General features: G+C 33.9%; 1 protein-coding gene across 3 annotated transcripts in view; it reads right to left on the bottom strand.

Moving 5' to 3' along the window:
* The window catches only part of LOC143082895 (origin recognition complex subunit 5-like), a 32,756-nt gene extending 16,109 nt beyond the window's left edge, over positions 1 to 16,647 (bottom strand). Inside the window, exons 1-7 of one of the 3 annotated variants that reach the window (XM_076258909.1) lie at positions 16,557 to 16,647; positions 15,310 to 15,468; positions 8,271 to 8,363; positions 5,085 to 5,279; positions 4,455 to 4,529; positions 3,142 to 3,253; positions 2,182 to 2,312 (exon numbers count right to left, since the gene is read on the bottom strand). In XM_076258909.1, coding sequence (XP_076115024.1) covers positions 2,182 to 2,312; positions 3,142 to 3,253; positions 4,455 to 4,529; positions 5,085 to 5,279; positions 8,271 to 8,363; positions 15,310 to 15,402 — 699 coding nt within the window. In that variant the 5' untranslated portion in view covers positions 15,403 to 15,468; positions 16,557 to 16,647. Of the gene's footprint in view, positions 1 to 2,181; positions 2,313 to 3,141; positions 3,254 to 4,454; positions 4,530 to 5,084; positions 5,280 to 8,270; positions 8,364 to 15,309; positions 15,469 to 16,345; positions 16,364 to 16,556 lie in introns of those variants that run through there. The other 2 variants (XM_076258900.1, XM_076258892.1) reach the window with 2 other exon arrangements.
* Positions 16,648 to 22,452: the final 5,805 nt, after the last annotated feature.

Below are 22,452 nucleotides of genomic sequence, written 5' to 3'. Positions count from 1 at the left end.
AAATGAACATTGAAAAATAAAGATGAAAATAAGTTTTGAGATAAGTTTATTTGGAGACTTTGATAACAAGGTTTGCAAAGTTATTTTTTATTTCTTTAGGTCCGTCAGGGGTAGCTAGTAACCAAGTCGAAAGTCCGATTGCAAAACTGGAAGGACCTCGGACCACTGCTAATTTGAACCCCTGCTAGCTGATACACAAATAGTGTGACCAGTCATGTTTATTTTTCTTGTTTACCTATCATTAAGGCACTTCAATGCAAAAATGCCCTGAATTAAAACGCTGGTGGACTACAGCATCGGAAAGGTATCACCAAAACCCAAAATGAAAAAAAAAATATTAAACATGAACGGCCAATAAAATTTTTTTGGGTCACGGCGATTTTACCTGGTCAGTCGGGGGAGGGGAAACAAACAATATTTTATTCTTGGCCTAACACATCACATAGATGAATGTTCACATAAAACTTTGTACTTAATTTCTGGGATCGAATTTGTAGTTCCTCGGAAAAATGCTATTAAGTTGTATGCATGTCACTAGAGCATTGAGTGTAACAAGAGTGCACACGCTGAAATGTCTCGCCTTCTATACTAATCATTGATATTATGTTGATAGTCCTAAGTAAAAAGCTAAGCTTTAATACAACTGTCACATAAACTTAACATTAACCAAGATAACTAAACAAAGACCAATGAACCTTGAAAATGAGGTCAAGGTCAGATGAACCATGCCAGGCAGACATGTACAGCTAACAATGCTTCTATACAACATATATAGTTGACCTATTACTTATAGTTTAAGAAAAATAGACCAAAACACAAAAACTTAACACTGTGCAATGAACAGTGAAAATGAGGTCACAGTCAAATAAAACCTGCGCGACTGACATAAAGATCATAAAATATTTCCATACACCAAATATAGATGACCTATGGCATATAGTATTAGATAAAAAAAACAAAACTCAAAAACTTAACTTTGACCACTGAACCATGAAAATGAGGTCAAGGTCACATGACATCGGCCCGCTAGACAGGTACACCTTACAATCATTCCATACAACAAATATAGTAGACCTATTGCATATAGTATGAGAAAAACAGACCAAAACACAAAAATTTAACTATAACCACTGAACCATGAAAATGAGGTCAAGGTCAGATGACACCTGCCAGTTGGACATGTACACCTTACAGTCCTTCCATACACCGAATATACTAGCCCTATTGCTTATAGTATCTGAGATATGGACTTGACCACCAAAACTTAACCTTGTTCACTGATCCATGAAATGAGGTCGAGGTCAAGTGAAAACTGTCTGACAGACATGAGGACCTTGCAAGGTACGCACATATCAAATATAGTTATCCTATTACTTATAATAAGAGAGAATTCAACATTACAAAAAATCTGAACTTTTTTTTCAAGTGGTCACTGAACCATGAAAATGGGGTCAAGGACATTGGACATGTGACTGACGGAAACTTCGAAACATGAGGCATCTATATACAAAGTATGAAGCATCCAGGTCTTCCACCTTCTAAAATATAAAGCTTTTAAGAAGTTAGCTAACGCCGCCGCCGGATCACTATCCCTATGTCGCGCTTTCTGCAACAAAAGTTGCAGGCTCGACAAAAACCGAAGTGGACAGAAATTGATAAGTGTTGTATGTCAAAAGGCATCTCATGGTAAATAATATTTACATAAAGCCTTCTATCAAATTTGAGGGGGCTCAGATAAAAAGTTCCTGAAGGAATGATGTGACAAAAATTCAAACAGTCATAATATGTAAGAATATCTGGGTATAAGTATTTAGAAAACCGGAAAATAATGATCAATGTATGTAAAAACGCATCACATGCTCACATGATCTTTGCATCAAATTTCAGGAAGCTGTCTTGTAGTGTTTAAGAAGAATGCAACAACAATCTTTTTTCTTGTTAAAATTTTAAATATGAGTTATCTCCACTTGTATGGCTGTTGAAATTTTTTAATTATTAAAATAAATTCTGTATTTGTAAAAAAAAACACATAGATACCTGTCAGCAATATAACACACATAATGCTTCCGATTTTTTTTAAAACCATGACTTTCAACAGTTTAAAAATGTCAAGCATTGGGAAATACAGAACTTAAGGGAGATAACTCACAAAATGCTGTTTAAGAATGAGTGATTACATACCAAATGATGTAGTTCTTTCAAATTTCTGCAGACCATCTGAAACACACTGAGAACTAGATTTAGATACATTCTGTAGAAATTCTCATCATATTCTGTTGGATGGTCAAGCATCATTATTTCTATCAGCTGATCTATTGAAAAAAAACATCTTTTACATAATATGTGAAAACTCATTCGAAACTTAATATTACTGCTTTCCTAGAAAAAAAAATAACTAATAAAATTACCAGGATTCTTTGTCAAAAATACAAGGTTTACTCCAACATCTATAATTACTTTTTCACTCAAGAAAATAAAGTGACCATGTAGAATTGTTACTGTATGTCTGAAAATATTGCATGCATTTATAACTGATGTTCATTAACAGAAAACAAACATGAGCTTATTTAATGTCATTTCATGTGATGTTTCACACAAATTATACAATTAGAATTTAAAAAGAAGTTTTAAGTAATATGAAATTGGTCTTGTCACATTAACAAAATAAGTGTAGAATGTGTCCTTGGGACACATATGTTACCCCTGCATGCATATAACATTATAAAGGGACATAACTCAAGAACGGTAAAAAGTGATGCAAACCAAATTCAAACTAGATCTGTGTTTTCTGGTAATAAGCATGGATATATAAATTTCATTACATTTGGTTGAGGCAAGGGCATGAAAAGTACTAATTTATAATATGCATCTTTTACACAATAAATCGTGCGAAATATTTCAGGTATACAAAGGACTAATACATTTTATGTAATAATTAATGTATGTCTTCACTTGCAAAATTATAGTTTTTAGAGTGATCTGCAGTTGTTTTCATCCTTCTCCAGTGGTCATCTGGGAAAAGCTGTATCATTCAAAATCCTACCCTATCTTTTTTATATATAAATTTTTAATTAAACCACAAAAAATACAACAGGATATCTAAAAAAAAAGTCACTAAATAATCAATACAATTATACTTGCCATTTGTGTAGTCAGAAAAATGAAGAACAAAAGGTTCACAGTAGCCTGATCCTGTTCTGAATTTCTCCCACACTATCTCTGACAACAAAATAACACAAACATTTTGCTGAGTCTACAAAATACAAATTACTGAAATCAATATAAATCAATTCTTTGTAATATTCAAATGTAATACCAGGTAACTATTTGGATGACCTAACTTATTTTATTTTTTGGTTCAGATTATCTGCTGTTACTACCAGCCTCAATTCCTTACATCTAAATATCAAAATCAAACTATGGTTGGCACTTGTTTATTCTTAAAAGATTTATATCTACCTCTAAATGGTCATCGTTCATGTGACATATTAAAGGGGAACTAAAATTCATAAAAAATCAAAAACTTTTGGATTTCAAATAATATGAAAATCTGTTTAAACAAGTGAAAGTTGAAAATTTTGGTCAAACAATGAAAGTTATCCTGTTCCTTAGCTTTTTGTGTGTTTTATTTTTTTGCTGTGCTTGTACTGATTTTGTGTAATGGATGGCTAATCCATATCCTTTGGGTGTTTTTCTTTATAAGGTTTATATTATGTGAAATACTGTGAATTTATTTATTTTCGTGGATTGAGAAAAATTAGCATTTTGTGGATATTTAATTTTGTGTCTTTGGCAAAATCTGCATACATTCCTTCAGAAAATGTGTTATTTGTTGAATATTTAAATTTGTGGTTCCACAGTACCCACAGGTTCCACAGTACCCACAGGTTCCACAGTACCCACAAAGTCCAGGAAAATCGGTATCCAATGAATATTAATGAATCCACAATAGTACTTTTTGAAGATTAAAAGAAAATATTATACAATTACTGTCTTTTGATGAGGTAAATATGCGGTTTTATTGACTTTTGAAAAAGTGATATTCACTGAGGCCGACGGCCGAAGTGAATATCAGTTTTTCAAAAGTCAATTAAACCCCATATTTACCGAAACAAAAGACAGTAATTGTTTTATTTCATATTCCGAGAGAAAAAAAATGTATCTAATGACAAACATATACCAAAACAGATTTTACATGAAACATTTTACTATAACGTTGCATGTAAAAGCGCGTGACGTTTAGCGCGGTGAATAACACTTTCTCAGGTGAATATGCTTTTTTATTCAAATTTCAATTCATATAGAGAAACCTACTAAAATAATACCAATATGGAATAATTGCATATATTTTATAAGACGAGATACTTGATATATTTGTGTTATACTCTTTAGTCTCTGTAACATTTACTCCAAACCTTCTTGTAATAGCATACATGTAAAATACAGCATCTTACCAGTTCTTGTAACCTGAGAAATGCAGGCAGGATATTCATTTCCATTTCTCTGAGTCTTTCTGCTTTGTCTAATACCTGAAAGAAAACAATGTCTTACAATATAGATAATTTACCATTTTGTTGTGATACTTTTCTATGTAAAAGTTCACTCTTCACTTATGTAAGAGCAATCTTACAAAGATACAGTGAAATGCGTGTGCATCTGTAATTTTTCAGCTGAATTCACCTTCTGCCTTTTATTAATCACTTGCCATATCTCCTTTCCACAGAACTTGATAACATCTATCATTCAGAAAAAGACTCCAACAGTCACAGTAACTGAGCTTGATATTCAAAATTATTTTTAATTGTAAATCTGAATAATCTTTTTTAAATTAACATATAGTAAAGTTTTTCTAGCAACAATTATGTTTCATTGAATGTTTCATTTATCTGAGTTGCTGATCTAGCTTTTTGTTTCTATCTAATGGATAGTATAAAATGCTGCAATTTGTTATGTTAAGTTGCAATTGTCAATGGTAATAAGGCACTTGAGAATATAACCAAGGAAATTTTATCCAATGACAAAGAAAGTTCTTTCGATGTTTTGCCTCCATAACCACTTAAAACAACTTGTTTAAGTTTACTTACAATGTAGATAGTTTCTTGGTTAATCCCCTTTTCTTGTGAGACTTGTTTAAACATTCTAACAAAATCATTCATATTATCACACTTCACTAAATCAGATGACTCTGTCACACTGTTTCCATGAAGACTGTTAAGTATCATCTCATACAGAAATCTGGAACTGTAACACTCCACACAGTTAACCAAAACATGAGGCAGCTAACAAAATAAAATTACAGTAGTGATCTAAGGTTGTGTAAATGCATATACTGCAATGAACATATATATCATAAAAAAAGTTGAATCAGTTCCACATAGATTTCCTTTTGAAATAAATAACCATTGCATGAAAAATATTAAGAGCTAAGAAAGTGTGACAAAGAATGAATAAAAATTAATCATATTGCACATTCTAAATTCATTACTTTATGTATCTTTTTTTCACAAGAAAAAGAAAAAGAAACCCTAAAGGACATAATTATGTGGTAAGGGCTTTGTTCATTGTTTAAGTCTGTACAATGACCTATAGTTATTAATTTCTGTGTCCATTGGTTTCTTGTGGAGAGTTGTGTCATTGGCAATCATGCTATATCCCATTTTTAAATAAAGGAGTAGGTCCCGTTAGGGACGATTTTGGCCTCAAATTTCAGGTTCATCTGACAAGATTTTGGACACTTTTCAAACACTTAAGTGTTTATTTTTAGTTGATTCAATTAGTTAATATGAAAGATTTTAACTGATTTACTCATTAAAAACGCTTCAATTTAAGTTTGAATGTGAAAAATCTTTCAAATATGCCCAAAAACGTCACTTTGAGATGTGTTTGTAGAAAATAAAAGTGGCTGCATCCATGTTCATCCTCAACCTTTATATAATTATGTATTATCATCAAATACAACTTACATTTCAATATAAAGAATGAACACAAATGCGGCCACTTTCATTTATAATGGAAACCGTCTAAAATTTAACTAAAATGTTAAAATTGTGAAGATTTCATTAATTTAGCACGCTAGTACCCGCTATATGTGCATTGTATTGTAAAATCAAAGAGCTGAATAGCTCTGAGGGGAAAGACTGCCCTTGTTTCTATTCAATTTCTTTCTTTCTTTTTTTTTTTTTGGGGGGGGGGGATCTTTTGATAGTCTTCATATAAAGAATGAAAAAAAGAACAGCTAGAACATGAAGAAAGGTTGACAATATTGAAATCAATTGTTGTTTAATGTAATTTCCTTTCCTTAGTTTAGGATTCAATTTAGACCAATGGAAGAGATCTGCATCTTCTAAATCTAAACATTTGATTAAAGTTGATAGTTAATTATCTAAAATTCAACTGAATTCTGTCATTTAACAACAACTACAATATTTTTGGAAATTTTAATTGTGTACCACTGAACTGCAGGCTAGAGCCGTTTTCCATTTTTTGTGACAGTACTCTAAGATTTTAAAGTTTTTTCTTAAGAAAGTTTGGACTGAAAAATCTATTCAGTTTTAGATTTCCATTGATAAAGTTCCCAGTTACAACTCTCATCACAGGGATACAGGTACTAATAAAAAAAACAATATGATTGATGTAAACTGTGTGAAGCTTGTTTCCAAATCCTACATTTTGAAATATTTCTAAATTTCATGAATAAGTAGGTACACTCAACAAAATGCAACATTTTTAATTTAATTCAATTTATTTTTACCATTACAATGATTATGTTGGTACACAAAGATTTAGTTTAAATGGAAGACTACTAATCATATATCAAATGAAATTTCACATTTTAAGTGTTCAGTTACATTAACTTTTATTTAACTGGATAATTACTAATCAATTGAGGTGCTCCTGAATTGGAGGAAGATTCTCAAAACAGAATTTTACAGAATAAAATGAAAAAAATTGTTTCTCTCCCCTATCTCATGTATCCCCACGATCTTTGTTTACTTTGAAAGTTGTTAACCTACAAATTAAAGTATTGCATGTTGATGTTTGAATCATCTACAGCAAACATTACTATGTTTAAATTTAACAAATACCAATTTTTAATTAGTGCACGATCTCTGAGAATGATTTAAATAACCAGTGAAGGATATCCCTGCTTTTGCGTAGTGTGGCATTCCAACAATGACGTCACTTTAAGGGCATACGATACAGTTACAGGGGAGGTAATGACGTTGCTAACGTAAAATGTTATTTTGGCGACGTCAAACTTTGACATATCGGGAAAAGATGCATTTTTCGACTGATTTTTATCATTCAAACTGATTTAATTTGAAAACGAGTGCATGGACCCCTATTTTTTAAAACGGCAATTTGTTTCATTTTGCAAGGAGATTATGTGACCCAAATTTTATAAAACTGTAAATAGAGGATTTTTTTTAATTTTGATAAACATGCAGCAAAAAATGACGTTTGTTCCTCTATTCATGAACATTTGATAAATATGAGTTATTTCTGAATAAAAGTTGCATAACTTTTAATGATACTTATTAAATACAGAAATTACCGATTATTAAACAAAAAACCATTTGTGTTTATCTTTTAAAACAAAAAAGTTATGTCTTTCTTTCGAAAAAGAAAATACGGACACAAATCTGAATTTTGAGCAAATATACAAAATTTCGACCTCATTTTACTCAAAAAGTAGCACATGAAGGTATATTTTTTATTACATATTTGATTTAATCAGGTAAAAAATAGCCTATATGCAAATTTTCATCAACTTGTAAATACAGGTTCAAAACTGTATCGTATGCCCTTAAAATACAATGTAGGTTGGATATATTTAGAAATCTCGTCATACTGATTTTTTCCGGATTGTAAAAGAAACGTATATAGTGTAAAGGAGAGCTCAAGATACGACGATTTTACGAGAAACAGAAGGGAAATGTGTAAAAAAGTGTTTAAAGTCAAACTATTCATTTGTGTGTCTCCCCCTCATCAATTTCAGTAAGATTTGTTGGGGGGTTTTCCACACTATAAAAACAAAATGAATGATGTGAGGGAATGTCACTCTGGTCAACCCCATAGGGGATTGACGGCTTGAAGCCGTCTTTCCCCAAAAAACCAGCGCATATTTATGTAGCAGAAGCATTCTACTTTCCAATAAATAACTAAAAAATTACATTTTAACAATTTTGTAAATCTGCTATATTTTGGGGCCAAAAAGGAGTCTTACTGGACCTACTCCTTTAGAACATCCATTGTTTTGAGTTTCTCACCTTAAAATGATTTAGAATGTTAGTAGTGACTGCTGTCTTCCCTGTACCAGTATGTCCATAGATAAACAAACTGGAATATGTGTACTGATGTCTCTGTAAAAAATACAAACTACCTTCATATACATAAGTACAATCATAGATAAACAATCTGGAATATGTGTACTGATGTCTCTGTTCAAAATACAAAATACCTTCATATATAATCATAGATAAACAAAGTGGCATATGTATACTGGTGTCTCTGTTCAATATACAAAATACCTTCATATATAATCATAGATAAACAAAGTGGCATATGTATACTGGTGTCTCTGTTCAATATACAAAATACCTTCATATATAATCATACATAAACAAAGTGGCATATGTATACTGGTGTCTCTGTTCAATATACAAAATACCTTCATATACAATCATAGATAAACAAAGTGGGATATGTATACTGGTGTCTCTGTTCAAAATACAAAATACCTTTATATACAGATTATATTAAGATCATATTTCATGAAGCTGGTATTGTTTATTCCAAAAGCAGCAAACAAGAAAGAACAACTTCTAATTTCACTAAAATAGTATTAAATAGTTATAAATGATAGTATTTATCTAATTAACATAATTATCACGTTGAGAAAGGATTTCCTGCGACGCGTCAAAAAAAAATAAATAATAGCCTTTCAAGACGTTTGAACTAGAAATACCATAACCCTCCAGCCTTTTGTCAAAGTATTGAAGTGCAATAATCATTCAATACATAAACATTTTCCATCTGAATTCATTATTTTATTTTAGACAAAAACTATATCATATGTAGGACATTCGTCCTGAACATGTATGAAATATTTGCCACTGGATGTTAGGCAACCAACAATCAATCAATGTATAGGACATAGTCTGGGTATAAAGCTTGCATTCAAGGTAGCGCCTTACTCATATTTAACGACTTGATACCATAGGCTTCAAAACTATATAAATAGATATCTAAAGTAGATATCATTTAAAAGAGTTTAAATTGACCATAGAATATTATTTTTTAAAATAGACATGGAAAAAGCAGAACAACTTGAAGACCAAAATGCAGGACCCTTTTTATGTAATCTTCATTTTATGTACTCTGCATCTGTATAAACTAGTAAAAAACACATTTTCACTTACCTTGTCGAGGATTGCGGGAACGTTATGCGTTCGTATGTGTGCCGTCGCCACTGACGATGTGACGTCGCGTTACTATGTATATTGTATCTTATGAATCTATGCTTTTGAATGAATGTTGAACCACACGATTGTATTTATTGTTAGTCAAACCCTAAACGAACACAACGCGAAGTACAAACACACTCAAAACCCAACATTGGTGCCGTGACCAACGGAGAGAGAGAATGGACATAAGCAGATTAAAATCGTTGAGAGCGGGGAACAGAGCAGCGGTGACGAAAGTTTTTAACAAACTGGAGGACGCCATCATTGATACACCTTTAGACCCGGAGGAAATATGTACATTATTGGAAGCAGTTGAAAAGAAAAAGAAAACTTTAGCCAATATTGACGAACAGATTTTAAATACAGTGGACTCGGAGGGAATTACTGATGAAATTATAGAAACAGATGAGTACTATTTAGAGTTAGAAAGTAAAATTAGAAAATACAAAAAGTTCTTGAAACCCGTCGCCACCGCCACTTCTTCAATTCTAGATAGCAATGCCCAAGAGTTTATACCACATTCAAACCCATTTACGCATTCCAGTCGGGAGCCGTCACAAACAAGTTCAACCTCAAGCCAAAATCATCGCCTACCCAAGTTAACGCTACCAAATTTTAGCGGAGATATATTAGAATGGCAATATTTCTGGGATTCATTTGAATCGACAATTCATCATAACAGTACACTATCCGACATTCAGAAATTTTCATATTTGAAGTCCTTATTGCAATCAGATGCCGCAAACGTAGTTTCAGGCCTCACCATGACCAACCCAAATTACTACAAGGCTATTGAACTTTTAAAGAATCGTTATGGCCAAACCCACAAGATAATCAATGCATACATGAGATCACTTTTGGATATGCCGGTGCCTGATGAGCGTTTAGAGAGTTTAAGAGCATTTTACGATAAGTCCGAGGCATACATCAGAGGTCTAGAGTCATTAGGCCAATGCCAAGAAATGTTTGGTTCATTACTGATTCCAGTTATTCTAGGGAAATTGCCGCCAGATTTCAGGAAAAATATTACACGGGAAAACGGAAGTGATGATTGGAATATACAGAAACTACGAGACGCTATTTGCAGAGAACTTTCAATTCAAGAATCAGGACATAATGAATACATGTATCAACCGCCGACAGCTAATCACACCGCAAATTTTGTAGCAAGCGTTAAGAAGGATTTTAGCAAAAATCGCCCACAAGGAAAAACATCGAAGTATCAAGGTATGAAAAAACCAATTAATTCCGCACAGAGAAAAGCATGCACATTCTGTGAGGGGGACCACTTTTCCAATGACTGCACGGATGTCGCCGAACATGAAAAAAGAATAGCCATTATTAAAGAGAAGAAATTGTGTTTTAATTGTTTTGGTACGCACAGAGTATCAGATTGTCGCTCTAAATACGACTGTAGAATTTGCCATCGTAAACATCATACATCAATTTGCAAGAAAAATACAACACATCAATCAGAAGATAAGGACAACACAGAAACGTCAATGTTGTACACATCGGCAAGTCAAGAAACTTCAACCGTTTTGCTTAAAACAGCAGTAGCTCAGGTAATGTCGGTGAATAATACAGCAGAGGCAAACATACTTTTCGACGAGGGTGCACAACGGTCTTTTATTACTGCAGACTTAGCTACTAAATTAAATGTACAAAAAGAGGGATCCGAAAATCTGAATATTGTTTCTTTCGGGAATAAAACTAGCGGTATTAGAAATTTAGACAAAACCACGGTACAGTTGAAAGCCAATAATGGAGAGATTATACCTATAAAAGTACTAATAGTACCCAGCATAGCATCACCGCTTCAGAGCCAGAGTAGAAAAATCACACAGGGACTACACTATCTACATGGATTATCTCTAGCCCACCCCGTTACAGACGCAGAGTCTTTTGAGCTTACTCTTCTAATTGGAGCAGACTTTTATTGGAATATAGTGCAAGATAAAATAATACGTGGAAATGGTCCGACTGCTGTAAGCTCTAAACTTGGATATTTGTTGTCAGGTCCAGTTCCAGTCAAGAACAATAACCAGTCAACTTCAATGATGAATGTTTTGATATCTCATAAACAGGAAACTTGCGATTTAGAGAAATTTTGGAAACTGGAGTCTTTAGGAATTGATGAAAAGGAAGTTGATACGCAATTGATAGATGTCATGGAAACCTTTGCCGAATCGTCCATTACAAAACAAAATGGGAAATATGTGTCCAAACTACCATGGAAAGAAAACTGCCCGGAATTACCAACAAACAAAGAGATCGTCAAAAGAAGAACAGAAAATGTAATACGTCGTATTTCAAAAGACAAAGAAATGTTCCGAATGTATGGAGATATTATATCTGACCAAGAACGGAGAGGTTTCATAGAAGAGGTAAGCGATGAGACTCTTACTGAAAATCTTATTCATTATATACCACATCACGCTGTCAAGAAGGATTCCACAACCACGCCTATACGAATAGTTTATAACTGTAGCTGTAAAGCAAATTCTTACAGCGCTAGTCTCAACGATTGTTTAGCAGAATACCCGCCTATGATGAACGACCTTACTACAATTTTGACACGCTTTAGAATGGAGAAATATGCAGTGACAGCTGATATAGAGAAAGCATTTCTACACATAGAATTAGACGAAAATGACAGAGATGTTACGAGATTCTTTTGGTTACAGAACCCCAACAATCCGAACAGTCCATTAATAACTTACAGGTTCAAAGTAGTATTGTTTGGTGCAACCTGTTCACCCTTCATTTTGAGTGCTACATTGATGAAACACTTTAAGGAAAACCCATCTAACACATCCTCAGAACTGCAAAGGAACATATATGTAGATAACATTCTAACGAGCTTTCCTGACGAACACAACGCGAAGTACAAACACACTCAAAACCCAACATTGGTGCCGTGACCAGGATTCTACTCAAGTTTTATACAGAATCTCGCACATTATTACACGATGCCGGTTTTAACTTGAGATCATGGAATTCAAACAATGAAAACTTACGAAATAGAGCAATACAGGAAAAGGCAGGAGACGAGAACCAGACAGTTAAAATACTTGGAATGCGTTGGAACACAAAGTCTGATAACATTTTGTATAATCAACTTACTTTGACAGAAAATGATGATATACCATTAACAAAACGAGAAGTGTTGCGCCAGTCGTCAAGAATATTTGATCCGCTTGGATTAATATCACCAGTTACTGTGACATCAAAACTCTTTATGCAAAGATTATGGAAAGAGAAGTTAAATTGGGACAAACTATTACCGAGTACTTTAAAAGAAGAATGGAAATCGATCGCTATGGAAATAGAAGAGGCAACAAAAACAGAAATTTCCCGCCAAATAACACCTGAATCTGATGCGCAAGAGGAGACTGAACTTCATATATTTACAGACGCCAGTCAACAAGCATATGGCGCGTGTGCCTATTTAGTCAAAGGGAACACGTCTAGTCTAATCATTACAAAAAACAGAGTCGCTCCGGTAAAAACTATAACTTTGCCACGTTTGGAATTAATGGGTGCGCTGATTGGCGCCAGATTAGCAAACTATTTAGTAGGATTTATTGACATAAACAAGAAATATTTTTGGAGTGACAGTCAAATAGTGTTGAGTTGGATATCCTCAACAAAAACGTTACCTACATTTGTGTCTAATCGTCTCAAAGAAATTCGAAAATTGGCCGCAAACAGTGATTGGAGATATTGCCCAACAGACCAAAACCCAGCAGATTATCTTACCCGCGGAATTACGGCAAAACAGCTCATGAATAGTGCACTTTGGATAAAGGGACCAAAATGGATTGCCAACAAGACAGAATGGCCAAGCTGGACAAGAAATGTGGAAAACTGTAACACATTTTCAACAATTACAGAGGAATATATGGACGCTGAGATACATGTACCAAAGACAAGTTGTATTCAAATTGAAAAATATAGCTCGTTAAGTAAATTGTTTAGAATAACAGCATATGTGTTAAGATTTATTCGTAATCTGAAGACCCGTAAAAGCGAGCGAACGATTGGAATACTCAGCATTCAAGAAATCGGAGAAGCCGAAATTACACTTATTCGTAATGTTCAGCGGACGACATTTGAACTCGAGATTGATTGTTTGAACCCATCATCGAAACATAAAGTTGCTATAGTTAGACAACTTAGACTTTATTTGGACGACAACGGATTATTACGCTGCGGAGGAAGACTAAACAACGCACCATTAGAATATAATACGAAGTATCCAATTTTGTTACCAACGAAACACCATTTTACGTCATTGATAATTAGAGACATGCATCACAAAAATCTACACTCTGGACTAAACAGCACAATTGCGCATATTCAGCAGAAGTTTTGGATTCCGAGAATTCGTCAATGTGTGAAATACCATCTTAGAAAATGCTCACAGTGCAATAAAGTAACAGGAAAACCTTACCGCGCACCTGAGCCACCGCCGCTTCCGAAAGATAGACTTAACGATGAATATCCCTTTTTTGTTACAGGTGTTGACTTTACAGGCGCTTTGTGTACAAAAGGACAAAATAACATTGACTGCAAAACTTATATTTGCCTGTTTACATGTGCAGCAACACGAGCAGTACATCTAGAAATTGTACCGGATATGAAAGAAGAGTCATTCATGTTAGCTTTTAGGAGATTTGTGGCACGTCGTTCACTTCCAAGAATAATGATGTCAGATAATGCTAATACATTTAAAGCTGCAGCCCAATCAATTCAACAAAAAGTGGTGGAGCGTGGAACCGAATGGAAATTTATCCCAAACAGAGCCCCATGGTTTGGTGGATGGTGGGAAAGACTTATAGGACTAACCAAAAATGCTATTAAAAAAGTATTAGGTCGATCATTTGTTACTATTGACATGCTTCGAACCATAGTGACTGAAATTGAAAGCATGCTGAATAATCGTCCGATTACGTATATATCAACAGACATAACCGACCCACAACCACTTACGCCATCACACTTACTAAACGGAAGGAGATTGGATTCGCTACCACATCAAATGGATGATATTGAAAACTTTCACAATTCTAACCATTCGTCTTGTAACAAAAAACTTCAGAGACAACATCAACTGATTGAACATTTTCGTACACGTTGGAGGAATGAATATTTAACATCTTTAAGAGAATTCCACCGTACAACTGGTAATAACGTTCAAACTATTGAAGTAGGAGACATCGTTCAAGTTCACAACGATTCAAATAGACTTATGTGGAGGTTAGCCGTCGTGAAGGAGTTGATTCGTGGAAAAGATGGATTTATCCGCACTGCTATCATCAAAACAGATACTGGTATTACAAACCGACCAATTGTTAAATTATATCCGTTGGAATTACAAGGACCAACTAGTGAAAATTGTAAAACGCACTATTTACTTCGTTCCCGCCAAAAGTAAACCAAAAAGGACTTTTACATATCAATTACATTCAATGACGGAGGGGCAAAATGAAAGACAATTGTGAATTAGTTAAAGTAAATTTCAGGAGTAATTTAAGTATAGTAAATTACAGAGACAGTAAAAGTAAATTCTTTTTGTATTCTTTTGTGATTGTAAATTTTATAATTTTTCTTTAGTAATCTCATTTCGGTGGCCCCCAGGATGTCGAGGATTGCGGGAACGTTATGCGTTCGTATGTGTGCCGTCGCCACTGACGATGTGACGTCGCGTTACTATGTATATTGTATCTTATGAATCTATGCTTTTGAATGAATGTTGAACCACACGATTGTATTTATTGTTAGTCAAACCCTAAACGAACACAACGCGAAGTACAAACACACTCAAAACCCAACATACCTGTCCAAACAATGACAGCAACAAATTAATCTGTGATTGTCTGCATGGAAATGTTTTGTTGAGATCTTCTTTAAAATTGTCTACTTCTGCCATATTTTCTGATGCAGCTTCTACATTAGAAGAGAACAATTCAAATGAACAGTATTTGACAGGTGTCAACTGAACATAAGGAATGTATTAATAGCTAGATCAAATAATTCAAATATCTTTATAAAACATCTATTATATATATCATAATGGTATAAAAATATCTTGTTATTTAAACATGTTAAATATAAGGCAGTGTCTGCGCGTACCCGCATGTGGGTACGAATAGTCAAATTGCCGTTCTAGGCTGCACGTACCCACATCCGGTTTTCTATTAAAATGCCATTGATCGGGAACGAAACGTGAAATATATACGGAAATTATCGATAATATGGGGATTTCGTGTAGAAAGAGTGAAGAGTATGAAAAATAATATTTTCAAATTGTATTTATTAAATAATGATACATAATAAACATTGCAAAATTAAATGCACAATGATGTAAAATGAAACTGTACAGTCCCTGTCTTACTATACAAATCCTTGGGATTACTCATGAACAGGTTCAAGTGACGCCACAGTTCGAACTTGAACTTGATCTGTAAATTATGGAAGAAAGCATTCTGTATAAGTTTTGTAACATTTGGTTGAGGCAGACTCGTTTATAGAGAACAGAAACCAATTTTGGAGTGGGACCAACAGGAAAAACGGGACTGACAAGGGTAACACTTAATGCCCCTACACTTGGGGAATAAAAATACATAAGACACAGAATTATATCTTTCATAGCAGAATCTGCCAAAGTTTTGTGGATTTTTGTTCATCAATAATCATGAGACTGAGTAGTTTAATTTTTTACATGTTATGATGTTGAAAGTTTGGGTTGAATTGACTAGGAATAAAAAAACTTAGAACAGAAGGACTTGAGGACGGATCAACTAGGGGACGGGTAGACATGAAAACAGGGCTTAGAGTTAAGTGTTAATGTTAGATGCTATGTAAAATGTTACTCATGTGTAGTATGTGACAGTGTCTAGTCCAAATAATTATGACGTCGTAGAAAGGCTTCCCAGCAAAAATTTTCGTTACCAGTACAACACCGGCACACCGTCATGACCGTTGGCCGGTGTGGTACTGGTTACGAAAAAGTTATCAATTTTGTCATCTAAAGATTTTTTTCTTCATATGTAATTTATAAATAAATAATTGAAGTAAAAGTACCTTGTATGTCGGTCACCTAATTCTAAACAGGTAATGTTGTCAAAATTCATTAAATTTCCCCGCCAAATTTCGGATCTTTTTATGATTTCCGATGACTATCGAAAGATTATCCTTATAAAACACTGAGTCAATAGCGGACGAGATGACTGTTCCGTCTTATATGTCTATCGGCTTGAGCTAAACTAATATTACAGAAAATCTTTACTTAAAGATTTAATTTCAGTTGCGAATCATCCCATGAAGCAAACTGTCTATATAAAAAAGAAGATGTGGTATTATTGCCAATGAGACAACTATCCACAAAAGACCGTACGGCCTTCAACAATGAGCAATGCCCATACCGCATAATCAGCTATAAAAGGCCCCGATATAAAGACAATGTAAAACAATTCAAACGAGAAAACTAACTATGTTTTTTAAGGAACGAATTGTTATGTACCACTTTTAGGCGGTCCTACTAAAAAGCGCCCGGAGAAGGAAAATTAGCGCCCGGAGAAGAAAATAAGCGTCCGGGAGAAGAAAATAATAATATTGTTAACAATATTTTTTGTCCTTAAAAAATATCTAATCATTGCTTGTTTTGTCCTTAATGTAAATGGGGATATGCATGTACGATCCTACATCTAAAGTGTGGTTGCTCTTTTACATTTTAGATTTCAAAATTGTATGTAAGTAAGTAAATGGTGAACACTTTTTTATACAGATGCTGAGATAGATTTATTATATCTCTTTATAAAACTAAAACTGTTTCAATTGCTATGGTTATTAGGGTTTTAATGCTTAGGTTTAAATTTAAACCAAACACCTGCTTTTTACCCCCTTGTTTTAACTACGGTACATGTATAGTACTGCTTTTTTTGCTGATTTATTATGTGTACCTAATCTAATTAAAATTTATCTGTGAAATTTGAGTTGTCTTATACATTTTTCATATATGTTTTGATATCGTTTTTGAAAAACATGTCTTTTGATGTCTTACATGTTATAAATCTTCCGCATAAACTGATCCATTATTATCAGTCTTTCGAAATAGTATTCATATATTGTTAAAATTGAAATATTCATACTTGTTTTTGTGCTTCATTACAAATGTCTATTTTCTTAATTTGCAAATTACTTGTCTAAAATTTAAAAAAAAATCATTGTCCATAACTTAACAAAGTTGTCTCATGTCAATAAAATATCTATATATTTTCCCCGGGCGCCTTTTCTGTTCCCTGGGCGCTATATGATGGTGATACATGGCTGTGTACATAATGTATATACAACTCGTCTAAACATCAACCCAACAATGTTAGATCTGTAAATTTGCTTTCGCAAAGTTTTGGTTCTTCCCTCGCCGGGATTCGAACCCATGCTACTGTGATATCGTGACACCTAATCGCCTGCACTGCACATTGTTGGGTTGATGTTTAGACGAGTTGTATATACATTATGTACACAGCCATGTATCACCATCATTGATGGCGATCCGATGGATACATCTATTGTAGAGTTGTCACTGACTCAGACGTACTTATATATATATGAGGAAATATGGAGACGTGAGGAAGTTATATAACTTCCTCACGTTTCTAAAAGTAAAATCACAATAAAACTGAACTCAAACACACCAAAACGAATGGATAACAGCTGTCATATTCCTGACTTGGTACAGACATTTTCTAATGTAAAAAGTGGTTGATTAAATCTGTTTTTATAGCTAGCTAAACCTCTCAATTAAGGGGGCTCCTGGGTATAACTCATTTTTTTTTAATATAGGATTTCGCTATATTTTTTCATAAATGAACCTTATCATATACTTAAAAGAAAAATGAAATAAAAAAATGGGGCCACCGTTCATTTAAGCTCACAATCTGCCTCCGGAGAAAGCATACATTTTTGTTAATGTCCTTTTTTTTCTGTTGAGCTAATAGGGGAAATAGACGGGTAATATTGAAATAAAAAAATAACCTAATTACAGAAATCGCTTAAATTTTACAATTATTTAGTTTATGTGCAGCTTATTTGAAAACAATAATAAAAAATATAGGTCAACGATGAGTAAAAAAAGATATTTCACATTTAATGCCAGAAAATAGCATTTTTACAACAGAGGAAGATAATTTTGAGCTTTTTAATGATATAAACATTTTAAAAGTCATCAAAACCGAATCGTGTTTTTTTTTTTTGGGGGGGGGGGTTGATTTTTGTACCATATCATAAAGTTATAACTAATAGTGTAATTAAAAAAATTTGTAATGAAAAAATAAAGGTTTAATTTTTTGCTGAAATTTTTGTCCCCGCGAGCAACCTTAAGATATACTCTGTAAATCATCGGCCGCCTGAAAATGTGAACTTTTAAAACTTGGTAAATTCTCGACCTGGTTGCTCATAAGTACAAATGCTTCGCCAGCAAAATTAGTTAAATTTCTTCCTTTTATAAGTTTAATGCTTTGTTTTCAGCATATGGCATTTTTTGTTTTGTTAATTTCTACGGTTGTGCTTCTCAGACCTTTGATTTTTTGCTTCATAGCTATTCAACTATTCTCTGTGTGCTTTTTTTTTCAATATGTTGTAAACCTTTTTACATTCGATCTTGTGTTTTATTCCGTAATTATTATGCTTCAATAAATGTGTTTAAGACTTTGTGTTTTACGTATGAACTTCTACTTTTTGTATTTATATTGTATCATGGTGCGCATGACTTGCTATGTATGTAATTTTTTTATGCGATTTTGTAATGTCGGTTAAAAAGCTCTTTCAAAGGTCTGGCAGTGTTGCTGATGAAGTAGGAATTGTATCTGTCTTCTTTATTTTTCGGTGGTTATCCCTAATTCTCCATTCTGAACGGATATATATTTGAGCATCCCATTTTCCCCTATTTTTGTATTTTTTTGCCAGATGTTTCTCCGTTCTTTATTTGTGACCAGTATATTATTCTCTAGTCTGTAAATCTCATACAACGGCCCCCAGATCCCAAATAAGATAAATCCATAAAAAAGTTTCGGACGCATGAAATATGTAAAGTGTTTCCGTTTCAGTACTCGCACTGGATCCCCGGATCTCTGCTGGTAGTCTAACTGTCAGTATGATCCGATCGGTTTATCAACAGCGCAGTAGTCGGAGCTGATATGCATCATAACATACTATTTTAAATACGGTTCTTACTCCCTGTGGATTTTTCGTCAACAAGAAGTTGTCACGAACACTGTGTATTTTTAATCAGGAAACGTTTGTTTTGGCTGTGCGGGATGAAGACAGCCACATCCAGTCAAAAATGGAAACATTAAATTCGAAACACCTCGTCGATACTACGCTCGCTAACGTTACATACTTTAAAAACACTTTAAATAACTCTGACAGGGGTCCCTATGGTTCCTGTTGCATGACTCCCTTCACAGGTGATTATCTTTTCAAGTTGCAGCTATAGTAGAAATTCGTGCACGATCCTCTATTGGATATTGTTAGTTTGTTGTTCCCTAAATATACATGCCGCTTATGCATTACTTTTTAGTGGACGTTAGGCAAGCAACAATCAATCAAACAAATGTGTACATACGTAGTAACAGTTTTTCATTTGTAAATGCTGAAAACTGCTTTACGAATCCAGTTGGTTACTATAAACTGTCAGCTCCCATTGTTATTTTAGTCGCAATATAGATTTTTTTTCTAATATATGTCCCTTGTTGAAGCAACAGATATTTTTGTTTAACTATAAGTGAGTCCCATGTTGGATCAATAGACAAATAGACAAGTGTATCTTTGTATAAGTCCCATGTTGCCGCAATTTATATACCTGTATTCATGTATGTGTCCCATGTTGCAACAATAGATGTGTGTATGTATTAGTCCTATGATGTTGCAGCAAAAGATTGATTGTGAACTTCGGGCCATTTTAATGAAGCTGCATTCCAGAAGCGCCTGCATACGGAGTATATATCTCCCAGTTGCTACGATACTCAAGGGGTCTTATATACTATCATGCATGCTTTACTTGATAAGGGGTTGCTGCCCATAAGGAAGCTTATCAAACCAGCTAAAGCTATTAAAAATTGGAGTCATCCCTTCGTAAATTATACGGACGCCATCACAAGTTGGTTGACCGTTATGGAATATCTGCTTCACTGATGAAGACGGATATGTTTCAATTGTCGTAATCACAATCCAATCCCCTTTTCGTCGAATGTGACCTACAAAATAAGACTTTCACCCGGTTTGTTCTTACATTAGCAACACGATGGGTGCCTGAAATGTGGAGCAGGATTTGTTTATCCTTTCAAAGCATCTGAGATCATCCCAGATTTTTTGGGTGGTTGGTGTTGCTAAGTCTGTAGTTTTCAAGTAGTATACATAATTTTTAAGTGGCCAGCTGAAGGACGCCTCCGGGTGCGGGAGTTTCTCGCTACATTGAAGACCCATTGGTGGCCTTTGGTTGTTGTCTGCTCTATGGTTTGGTTGTTGTCGCTTTGACACATTCCTTATTTCCTTTCTCAATTTTATTCTATATTGTTTTGCGTGCAATGTAGTTTGACTTTTGGCCTTTTCCTTTCTTTTTTTTGCAGTGATGCTGGAGTTTTGTTTTTTATTTTCAACTTATGAGGTCATGTTTTATACTTTGCATCTCTTTAAATGACTCCTGGTATCCTACTTCTGTAGTGAGCATACGATTATGTCCAAATTACAGTTTACATTAAAGTTCAATATTGGGTCCTCATTGCGGTCCCGTTAGATTAAGTCTTTTAATACTTTGTTATTCGAGTGTCACCTACGAGGTTTTTTTAGACGAAACTTGCGTCTGGCTTTAAGTGGAAACTTATAATTTTATAACCAATCCAATGAGGGTCTCCGAAATAGAAGCATCTCCTTTTATACATATTTTTTTCTAATCTTTTAAAACAAATTAACGTATTGTTATGCGTTTACTTTACTACATTGGTTTGAGGTATAGGAGGAGGGTTGAAATCTCACAAACATGTTTAATCCCGCCGCATTTTTGCGCCTGTCCCAAGTCAGGAGCCTCTGGCCTTTGTTAGTCTTGTATTATTTTAATTTTAGTTTCTTGTGTACAATTGGGAAATTAGTATGGCGTTCATTATCACTGGACTAGTATATATTTGTTTAGGGGCCAGCTGAAGGACGACTCCGGGTGCGGGAATTTCTCGCTACATTGAAGACCTGTTGATTACCCTCTGCTGTTGTTTTTTATTTGGGCGGGTTGTTGTCTCTTTGACACATTCCCCATTTCCATTCTCAATTTTATAAGAAATTAAAATAAAATGCTTGTTGTTTTAAAAAAAAAAAAGAGAGAAAAAAAAGCAAATTTACCAAATGCCAGCATCGTCAACTTTGCACGAAAAAGCAACTAAATGTTGTAAAACTTTCTAATATTATTAACAACCTATAATTTGTTTCATTTAGATTTATTCAGATTGGTGTTTTTTTTTCATCTTTAGTGAAAGTATAAATAAGAGTAATTGTGAAAATGTAATATATTTTTTTGTTCATGATAGTAGCCAATAAATTGATAAAAAAAATGGGATATTCATTAAAAATAGGATACAGTTTTGAAAAGATATGGTTTAGTTGGAACCTGAAATTAAAGTCTGTTTGTCTTTTTATTCATAGCCATGGTGTTGTCAGTTTATTTTTCGATCTATGAGTTTGACTGTCCCTCTAGTATCTTTCGTCCCTCTTTTGTATTCCTGGTATCAATGGTGAGTTGATTCGTGTCTATCTTTTCTCTCTTTTTCTTTACGCTCGTCAAAAACGTATTATATTTTCCTACCGTGTCACTGTAAGGATATTGTATATCTATATGTCTTACATATATTATAAAATTGAGAATGGATATGGGCGATTTCAAAGAGACAACAACCCTACCAAAGGGCAAAAAAACACTCAAAGACTATTGTAA

This window comes from Mytilus galloprovincialis, chromosome 1 (assembly GCF_965363235.1).
Source record: "Mytilus galloprovincialis chromosome 1, xbMytGall1.hap1.1, whole genome shotgun sequence".
Lineage (NCBI taxonomy): Eukaryota > Metazoa > Mollusca > Bivalvia > Mytilida > Mytilidae > Mytilus > Mytilus galloprovincialis.
The sequence above is the reverse complement of the archived record's forward strand: the minus strand, read 5'-3'. Positions and strand labels throughout refer to the sequence as shown.